The sequence below is a fragment of the Setaria viridis genome, chromosome 8 (assembly GCF_005286985.2).
Source record: "Setaria viridis chromosome 8, Setaria_viridis_v4.0, whole genome shotgun sequence".
Taxonomy (NCBI): Eukaryota; Viridiplantae; Streptophyta; class Magnoliopsida; order Poales; family Poaceae; genus Setaria; species Setaria viridis.
The window spans coordinates 15586997-15598064 of NC_048270.2; the positions used below are offsets into that span (position 1 = coordinate 15586997).

At 42.7% G+C, this 11068-nt stretch overlaps 1 protein-coding gene across 1 annotated transcript; it reads right to left on the bottom strand.

Moving 5' to 3' along the window:
* Positions 1-10001: 10001 nt before the first annotated feature.
* LOC140220226 (uncharacterized) lies at positions 10002-10622 on the bottom strand. The gene has a single exon (XM_072290248.1). It carries the CDS (start codon positions 10620-10622, stop codon positions 10002-10004), a length of 621 nt encoding a protein of 206 aa, XP_072146349.1.
* Between the last annotated feature and the right edge of the window lie 446 nt (positions 10623-11068).

An 11068-nucleotide genomic window follows, 5' to 3' on the forward strand; every position in this document is an offset into this window, starting at 1 on the left:
GACATCCGTACCCAAGCTAACCAAGTAATCCTCGGGAGGTTGCTGCAGACTAGAAACCCACGAGTTCCGGTCGGCGATCTACTGTACCCAACAACAGGAACAGATGGGGCCCCGTGGTCCTCTCTGCTGACAATCTTGTCCAAGCCATGGATCGGATCGCGTCTCAACTAGCCAAGCGTATAACCTCTATGAATCCACTCTCGGAGGGGCACCAACTGGTTCGACTTCTCTGATTCATATCCCTTACGGACTGAGGAATGTCACCATCACCTTTCAGGAGGCAATGAGAAAGCAATGGCGATATCGAACTTCTTCGACTTGGTCAATGACCAATCTGATGAGGACGAGCCGCAGATCGTGGCTATTATTAGAAGCCATCCACCCGCTGACGACTCTATTTTTCTTATCTTGGAGGAAGGCGTGGAGACGGATTGCACCACCGATCCGGATCAGCCATCGGAAGGATGCTCCCGGACGCAGTCCGCCACGGGTCTAGAACCGGCGGCAATAGATGATGAGACTCGGTCCCGATCTTCGCAACGTAAGATCTTGATCAAGATAACTAGCTGTAGAACAGCCAAGATAACTTGTTGCAAGCATCGATAACTAGTGCAACCTGGCAAGTAAAACTCGAAGCCAACCACCGTCTTTAACCGGCAACCTGAATCGAGGATTTTCCCAAGCACACTCTCAAAGAACCAACCAACACAACCTGGAATCAAATGGACCAAGAGCACCATTTGAGAGCTGATGAAGCGGCCGCTTCTGTAATCCCTCAGGAAAATCACAAAAGATCAAAGGGGTAGAGATCACTCACTGAATTTGTTAGCACATAGCTGAACAAAAGGGGTTCTATTTCATTATCAAAGTCTTGTGATTTCTCTTGGATACAAGGATTATTTATACTAGAAACAACCCTCCGAGTTGGGTGTGAGTGGACCTGGGAGTCTCTGGAGTTATGCTATCTCGAAGGTCACCACGAACTGAACTCCCGAGGAGCCTCGCGTGGCTGTTGGCCTTCTGTGCAGTCTCCACTAAATCAGTCATAACTCTTTATTGGGAAGTCCAAAAGACATATGGTTTATTGCATTGGAAAGGTGACTTCGATCACGTTCCATCAAGTACTCGCGGGTCTCCAGATCTATCGTGAATAAAAAGTTATAGTCGATTCATTATGCAGGTCCAAAGTGATCAAAATGAGGTCGAAAGTGTTCAGTCCGAACTTTGGCTCTGAACTGAACAAAATGGGGCTTGTTAGTCCGTTTCTTGTGGTTTGATCACTAAGTTTCATCTCCATATAGCTCAGCACTGTCCTCTTCGTTTGCATACCTAAGTACAACCAATGTAGAACATTTAGGTAGTATAACATTCTCATATATGTTGAAGTTAATTTCAGCTAGGAGTGAAGTCACCTGTTGTTGTAGCTTTTTAGCTCGGCTATGTGTAATTGGTCCAATGTTCACTTGTTCTCTTGCTTGGGTGACATCTTGTACATCATGTCCTTTGTTTACATGTGATGGTGCATGGCTGGTTGAGATGACCTCATCATCCTCCCCCTCTTGAGAAGGAGTCGTCCTCGACTCTGACTCTTCTGGTCCAAAGTATGGTGCTAAATCAGCAACATTAAATGTTGTGCTCACACCATAGTCGAGTTCAAACTTGTAGGCATTATCATTTATCTTTGCTAGTACTCTGAATGGTCCATCTGCTCTTTGCATCAATTTTGATTTACCCTTCTCTGGAAAGCGTTCTTTGCGAAGGTGTACCCAAACAAAATCTCCTGGTTCAAATGTCACCTTCTTGCGATGCTTGTTGGCCCACTCAGCATAGTACTTGGCCTTCTTCTCGATTGCTTCTTTTTTCTTCTCATGTATCTTGTTTACATATGCAGCATGCTTAGAGGCATCCATGTTACTCCTTTCCTGCAATGGTAATGATAACAAATCTATCGGAGCAAGTGGATTGAATCCATATACAACTTCAAATGGACATAAATGAGTGGTAGAATGTACTGCCCTGTTATATGCAAACTCCATGTGCGGCAATCACTCCTCCCATTCCTTCAAATTCTTCTTCATCATGGTATGCAGCAGCATAAAAAGTGTTCTATTCACTACCTCTGTTTGTCCATCTTGCGGGTGACAAGTTGTAGAAAACAGCAGCTTTGTGCCAAGTTTTGCCCATAATGTCTTCCAAAAGTAGCTCAAGAACTTTGTATCTTGATCTAAAACAATGGTCCTAGCCATCCCGTGCAACCTCACAATTTCCCTGAAAAACAAAGAGGCTATATGGGAAGCATCATCGCTTTTATGACAGGGTATAAAATGTGCCATTTTTGAGAATCGATCAACAACAACAAAAATAGAATCACTCCCCCTCTTAGTTCTTGGTAAACCCAAAACAATGTCCATGCTAATGTCTTCCCAAGGAACATTAGGAATAGGCAATGGAGTATATAAACCATGGGGTTTCAGTTTTGACTTAGCTTTGTGACATGTGACGCATCGCTGCACAAGTCTCTCAATGTCTCTTCTCATCTTGGGCCAATAGAAATGGTCGGCCAGCAGCTCGTAAGTCTTTTTCCATCCAAAATGACCCATTAGTCCACCTGCATATGCTTCCTGTAACAAGAGTCTAACAGAACAATTTGGCACACATATTTTGTTAGCTCTAAACAAAAATTTATCATGAACATGATATTTTTCCCATCCTTTTCCTGCTGTACATTTTGCATAAGTTTCTGAAAATTTATGATCAGTGGAATATAAATCTTTGAAGCTCTCTAGTCCCAGCACCTTTATCTCAAGTTGGTTCAACAAAACATTTCTTCAGGAAAGCATCCGCAACTAGATTGCCCTTACCTTTCTTGTATTTCACCATGTATGGAAAAGTTTCAATGAATTCAACCCATTTAGCATGACGTCGGTTCAGTTTAGCTTGGCCTTCCAAGTACTTCAAAGCTTCATGATCTGAATGGATGACAAATTCTTTTGGCCATAAATAATGTTGCCAAGTCTCAATTACTCTTACTAAGGCGTACAGCTCCTTGTTATACATGGAGTAGTTCAGTTGTGCTCCACACAACTCACTAAATTATGCAACAGGTTTTGCATCTTGCATGAGCACACCTCCAATTCCAATCCCACTTGCATCACATTCAACCTCAAAGGTTTTTGTGAAATCTGGCAACACAAGTAGAGGTGCTTCATTCAAGCGTCTCTTCAATTCTTGAAAAGCATTTTCTTGTTGCTCTTTCCATTCAAATGCAACACCTTTCTTTGTTAACTCGTTCTACGGACAGCTATGGTGCTGAAATCCTTCACAAATCTCCTATAAAAATCAGCAAGTCGATGAAAGCTTCTCACTTGGTTTACATTCTCAGGAGTCGGCCATTCTTTGATTGCTTTCACCTTTGATTCGTCCACTTGTATTCCCTGTCTAGAGACAACAAAACCAAGAAACACAACTTGATCTGTGAAAAAGGTGCACTTCTCAAGGTTAGCAAACAATTTCTCCTTTCTAAGCACATCCAAAACTTGTTGTATGTGCTCAGTATGTTCCTCCAATGTCTTGCTGTAATTAAGGATATCATCAAAGTAAACAAGAACAAATTTTCCAATGAAAGCTCTCAAGACATGGTTCATCAATCTCATGAAATTTCTAGGAGTAGTAGTCAAACAAAAAGGCATAACTAACCATTCATACAACCCAAACTTTATTTTTGAAAGCAGTTTTCCATTCATCTCTAATTTTCATTCGAATTTGATGGTAACCACTACTCAAATCAATCTTAGAAAATATCATAGAACCACTCAATTCATCAAGCATATCATCTAGCCTAGGAATAGGATGACGATAGCGAACAATAATATTATTGATGGCTCTACAATCTACACACACTCTCCATGTACCATCTTTATTTGGAACCAAAATAACAGGGACAACACAAGGAATTCAGCTTTCATGCACATAACCTTTATCTAAAAGTGCTTGTACTTGCCTCTGAATTTCTTTTGTTTCTTCCGAATTGGTGCGGTAGGGTGGACGATTGGGCAATGAAACCCATGGAATGAGATCAATTTGATGCTCCATGCCTCACAATGGTGGCAGTCCAACAGGGGTTTCCTCTGGAAAAGACATCCTTGTAGTCCTACAAAAGATGTGAAATAACACTAGGAAGAGATGTTATGTCGTTAGCTGAAAGCAATGTGTCTTTGTACATAAGTACAATGAATGCTTGTTATGGGTTACGCCTCACATCTCTTATTTCAGATTTGGTGGCTAACATGACCAGATTATTTCCCTCTCTTTTGTTTTGATCTCTCTCATTTGGCTTGTGGCTCTCACTCACCGATTTGTGGAGGCACTCAAATTATTTTTCTCTCTTTCTTTCTCACTCTCAACCTTCACTTCAGTGCTCTTTTGCAAGTGTTCAGCTAGGATTTGTTCAGGTGTCATTGGCTTAAATATCAAGCTCTTTCCCTTCCACTTGATGGTGTATTGATTTGTACGACCAAAATGTAGAGATGAACGATCATATTGCCATGGCCTTCCTAATAGCAGATGGCATCTGTCATTGGTGCCACATCGCACTCTATGGTGTCAACATATTCACCAACTTTGAATGGAACTTTCACCTTATATCCAACCTTGGTATCTCTAGCATCATTTAACCATTGTGCATGATATGGATGAGGGTGTCGCAGCAACTTCAAACCAAGTTTATCAACCATCTCACAGCTAGCAAGATTGTGGCAGCTTCCACCATCAATGATCATCTTGCATACCTTGCCTTCAACCTTGGCTCTTGTTTGGAATAAATTGTGCCATTGTCCATTCTCAGCTTCCTTCATTTGCACACTCAAAATTTGAGTTACAACAAGAGCAGCACCTCTCTCAAATTCACATAAGGGCAAATCTTGATTTTCAATAGCATCATCAAGTTGTTCTTCATCAATAGCTTCCTGGTCCTCCTCACTAGCAGATTCATACTCTCCATGGTCATTGGCAATGATGGTACGATTGTTTGGGCACTCCCTTATAACATGACCATGATCTCCACACTTGAAACATTGAATTCCACTACTTTTTGCTGTAGAAGCCATTGATGTAGATGCTGATGTTGCAGGTTTGCTCTTCTTACTTTGAGCAGCCAATTCTTTCCCACTAGAAGCACCATGGGAACTAGAGCATGAACCACCACTTGAGTTGGTGATATCACCTCGATTTGCATTGGTTCTTGGTGTAAATTTGCTTCCACTTGGGGTAACCTTTGTACTGAATCAACCTCCTCTATTACTCTTCATGTCTTGCTGCAATTGACGCTCAGCTTTGCTTGCTTGATGTACCAACTCAATAAGATTGCGGTACGGCTAAAATTCAACAATGCACTGAATATTGTGATGTAAACTAAACATGAATCTTGCTATTGATTGCTCTTGATCTTCAAATACATTGGCCCTAATCATTTCTTTCTCCATCTCTTTGTAATACTCATCAATAGAGAGATTTCCTTGCTTCAAATTCTGCAGCTTGTCAAAAAGATCATGGCGATGATGTTCAGGTACAAATCTTGCTCTCATTTCTCTTTTCATTTCCGCCCATGTACGAACAGCACCTTGCCCAGCTTCTTCTCTATCATTGAGCATTTTCTCCCACCAGATAAAGAGAACTCAAGTGCAGCCATTGCCATCTTCTTCTCTTCGGAGTAATTATGCAAGCAAAAAAATTTATCAACCTTCAACTCCCATGTGAGATAACTTGGGAACGGTGAACATTAACCTGCCAAACCTCTCCTCATTGGGCTAGTTACATTCATGATTGCCTTGATGAAGACGACCATAATTTTGGTGCTGTTCAACCTCTTCTTCTTCGTACTCATCTTCAAATTCAGCATGGTCGTTACCTCCATGTCCATGACCTCTTCCTCTACCATGTCCACCTCAATTACCTCCATTTCCATGCCCTGGACCACCAGGTCTCCTTGCATGGAGAGCAGCTCTCTCACGACATTCTTGTTGTTCTCTTGCGAGTCATTCAGCAGCTTCTTCGGTTTTATCAACTTCATCTTCATGGTTACTTGCATTTTCAGGAACACGAGGAATATGTTGTAGGTCTTCCATAATAGCTTGCAATTCATTTGACATTCTATCTTGTTTCTCCTCCATGCTTTGCCTCAACTCATTATATTGTGCCAAGGTGACACAATCTTCAAGGTCGAGTCATTCGGACATCTTCCTGTATGGTTAGTGAAAACACGAACCGCAAGTATATGTGGAATGGAAAATTATGTGGATCTCACAACCTCACCTTCTCTTACCTACTGCAGCTCTTATGAGTTCCCTGTAGATTACACAGATTATAGAAGTACTATGTGTGGTGGTAGAAAGAGTGATGGTTAGTAGAAAGAGTGATGGTTAAGCAAATACACGACCAACAAACCGTACACGATAGCTTTTATGCGGAGATTGGTAGGGGATAAAGCACAAGGAGCAAATCTGAATTCTAGTTGTTGTAAAGATAAGTAGCCATCCAAACTAGAGATCCAATACCTAGTGCTGATCACAACATATGAATGATGTAACCGAAGTAACACACGCGCAAAAGAAATTTCAGATTTGATGCAAACAAGGATTATGCAAGGGATGATTGATTTAAAGAGAATAACCTAGCAAAATTGCACCAACGGATGATAGCAAACTGGTTACACAAATTGATATGAAGGTTCAACACTTGTGCATACCAACAATGTGATCCTTCTCCTTTCTTTCCAACACACTTTTTTTCTTTAACTTTCTCAACACACTATTTTTTTGCAACTTTCTTTCCTCTTCTTTTTGACTCTTTTTTTTTTGCAATACTAAAAAATGGTCAGATATAACACTTGACAAAATTAAAGATGATAGAACCAAATATAACCAGCAGCTATCATGATAGGATAAAAGTTTACGCAAAGGATAGAATCCGTTTACTTTTTTTTGTGGGATTTTTTTCCAAAGATATGAAAGGCACAAAATGACACGCAAATGATGATATGATTAGCAACTAAACAAAGACTCTAATGGATTGAAACTAAACAAAACTCACTAGATAAACAGATCGAAACAAAAGGCTATAAAAGATTTTTTTATGGTTTTTTGGTGGATATGTAGCTAAGGGTAAAGAATCCTATCGTGGCAGCGCAGGCTCTTGATTTTAAATGATTAGACTCAATCCCAATCTTCACAACGTAAGATCCCGATCAAGATAACTAGCTGTAGAACACCTAAGATAACTTGGTACAAGGAGCGATAACTAGTGCAACCTGGCAAATAAAACTCGAAGCCAACCACCGTCTTTAACAAGCAACCAACCACACACTCACAGAACTAGCCAACACAACCTAGAATCAAATGGACTAGGAGCACCAATTGGGAGTCGATGAAGCGGCCACTTCTATAATCCCTCAAGGAATTCACAAGAGCAAAGGGGTAGAGATTACTCTTTGAATTTGTCAGTAAACAGCTTAACAAAAGAGGTTCTATTTCATTATAAAATCTTGTGATTTCTCTTGGATACAAGGATTATTTATACTAGGAACAACCCTCCTAGTGTGGTGCAAATGGACTTGAGAGTCTCTAGAGTTAAGCTATCTCAAAGGTTACGACGAACTAAACTCCCGAGGAGCCTCGCGTGGCTGTTGGCCTTCTATGCAGTCTCCACAAAATTGGTCATAACTATTTATTGGGAAGCCCAAAATACATGCCATTTTTTGCATTGGAAAGCTGACTTCAATCCCGTTCCCTCAAGTTTTAGTCGATTCATTATGCAGATCCGAACTGATCAAAACGGGCTTTTTAGTCTGTTTCTTGTGGTTTGATTGTTGAGTTTCATTTTAACAACCCTAGTTTTAATTAGTCTTGTTGAAGCTTAAGTAGAGTGTTTAGAATTTAATCTAGAACTTAAAAGGACTAAAATCCCTTTTAAAAGCTTAATTTGAAGGCAATTCATAAATTTAACATTTCATACAACAACTTCAATTTTTGCCAATATAAGAGTTGTAAAACTTGTCAGAACAAACAACTTTTCTTATTTGAACTTTTGTTAGTTTGGAGAGGAAGACATCCAAAAATCAGTTTGAAGTTCAATGTTAATTCAAACACCTTCTCAAATTCAGTCCTTAAGAACCTATCTGTTAGGAAAGTTTACATTCTGTTATCTCTAGTTCTAGACCTGGTTTGAAGTTGAAGCCTTTATATAAGTTGCAGAATAAACATTAGAGAACAACTTTGTTAATTTGAGCTTTGACAAATTCACATTGGAATCTTTTGAAAATTTAGTCCAAAATCAGCTCCAGCTCCATTTCAGCTCACAGTGAATGTTTATTCTGAAAACAGTGAATGTCTTCCATTTTGGCATGTGAATTTCTACAAAATCCGAAACTAACCTGAACCTGATCCTTTTCTAAGAGTTCTAGTGTGAAGTGTGTACTACAACATTGTTCTTTTGACCTTGGTCTAAATCAGAGCTGAACCCTTTCAAAACCTGAGTTAAAGTTCAGCTAAACTATTAAGTACAGCTTCATTTCAAACTATTAAGTATAGCTTCATTTCAAAAATCTGCTAAGTCCCCATGAACGGCATTCCACCAAAGTTCACGATCTTTTTCTCTAAATGCAGCCAAGTTTTGATCCTAAAGTCTTTGTAGGATTTGTCGGGTAGAGTTCAAACTACAAGTTTTATATATGCACTTTTCGGAGTTTGAATTCGAAATTTTTCACAAAAACCGCCTGAACTTTGCTCCGCCGCGAGGCCCATGTGTGTTGCCGATCCGGAATCGCGCATGGCGAGCCATGGCGCACCATGTGGCTCTGCCGCACCGGCGCAGCGCCGCCGCCTATCCTCGCTGCCGACGCGACCCGACGTCACCGTAGCTCGCCCAACCCGCACTCGAGCCGTATCTGCCCTCCACATTGCATCCCACTCGCCCAGTATGCCTGCCGCCTCTCGCCGCCCGCGCATGCCACGTCACCACGTTGGGCCACCACACCGGCGCTCACGCTCTGCCTCTCGCTGATGAGACAAGGACCGCACGAGCCCATTGCTCAGCCACTCCTCGCGCGCGGCAAAGCAGACGCATCACGCCGCAATCCCCCACTGCCTATCATCGGCCATGGGCCCACGCCTCTCCTGGCTATGGCCAACCGTCGGCGCCCTACTTTGCACCAATGTGGGCCGTGCAACAACTCCACCAATGCTCGCTCGCACTTATCCTCACACTTAGGCCACTGCAGGAGCTCCGCCTGCCATTTTCCCCCTTTGCCACAAGCACCGAGCTCCGCCGTGACACCCCGCCATGGAGCATCCTCTCCCGCACCTCACCGCCACCCTCAAAGCCATCCCTAGCACCACACACACCTTAGCGAATGTCTCCTGGCTTCGGGTCAAACTTAAGGATTGCGAGGCTAAGGTTGCTTCTTAGTATTATGTTTTCCATCCGAGGTTAAGGGGTCTTACCCGAGGTTAAATATCTCAATGGGCTGATGACCTCAAGGGTGACAATCTTTTTGGGCAATCCCCAACAATAGCCCCTCATGGGCAAGGCTCAACATCAATGACCGAACCCTTGTCCTACAGATCTTCTCCCCAAAAAACGTCACCCTCGAGCGTCAGTTCGAAACGAGCCAACGGTTACCCTTTTGGTGTGACGTGTCGGCTTCCTATTGGGTGTCCCTTCATATCCGACTCACGGTTACAGGCGCTATTTCGCGCCCTTTTACCATGCCTATAAAAATAGGGTGCGGGTTGCTTTCACTTTCACCTTTGCGGTTGAAACTCCTGCACCCCTGCTTCTTGCTCGTTGCTTCCGTGCTTTGAGGATCGTTCTTTGCATGCTGTTGTTCATGGCCTCGAGGATCTCGAAGGTAACAAAGTTACTTACATCCTTTTTTTTCTATTGCGGATCTTTCTTGTTTTCATTTTCTAAGATGATGCTTTGATGTCTTTGTAGATGGCTCGTATTATTCAGACTGTGACACCCATGACTTCCTCCTTGGGGTTCTTTATCGAGGGTTTTATAAGGTCCTGGATGAAAACCCTAGGTGGCACCTCCGACCGAGTGGACCCCATCTTGGCCAGTGCGTCAGCTGCCATGTTCTTGTCACGGATAACGTGGTGGAATTCTAGCCCGTAGAACTTTCCTTCCATCTTCCGTATTTCTGCACAAGAGGCATCCATCTTGTCTCTGGTTCTTGACCAGTTCTTGTTTAGTTGGTTGATCATGAGCACCGAGTCTCCTCTGATGAGAAGGTGCTTGATCCCGAGTGAAATCGTGATGCACAGCCCGTGGAGGGCCGCTTTATACTCTGCAGCATTGTGCGACACCCGAAACATTATCTGTAGGACATACTTGAGCACGTCCCCTTTAGGGGAGATGAACAAGATTCCTGCACTACCACCCTCGATCTTAAGGGATCCATCGAAGTACATGGACAAGTATTCGAGCTCCTCTTTCGGGGCGGGCGTCTGGATCTCTATCCACTCAGCCACAAAGTCATATAGAATCTGGGACTTGATGGATGTTCGAGGGATGAAGGTGATGTCGTGTACAGCCAGCTCTACGGACCACTTCAAGTTCTGTCCCATGGCGTCTCTGTTGTGAAGGATGTCACCCATGAAGTAGCCAGACACTACAATGATCTTGTGGGCCTCTAAGTAGTGCTTTAGCTTTCTAGCGGTGATCAAGAGTGTGTATAGTAGCATCTGCACCTATTTGTAGCGGACTTTGGATTCCATTAGTACTTCACTGATGAAGTATACGGGTCACTAGATACTATATGCGTGTCCTTCTTTTGACCGCTCGACCACTAGTACCGTGCTGACCATGTGGCTGGTACCAGAGATGTAGAGGTAGATTGTCTCCTTGTCTGCTAGCACCTTGAGGATTGGAGGCTTTTATAAACAAGCCTTGAGTTCTTGGAACGACGTCCGATCCTCTTGGTCCTTGGTGAAGTTGTCCTGGTGTTTAAGGAGCTTGAAGAATGGTAGCCCACGTACACCGGGCCTAGAGATGAATTAGCTCAGCACTGCCA

What these genes read in the sequence shown, in the direction of transcription:
- LOC140220226 (XM_072290248.1), bottom strand. Translation starts at nt 10,622, where the DNA reads ATGGGACAGAACTTGAAGTGGTCCGTAGAGCTGGCTGTACACGACATC.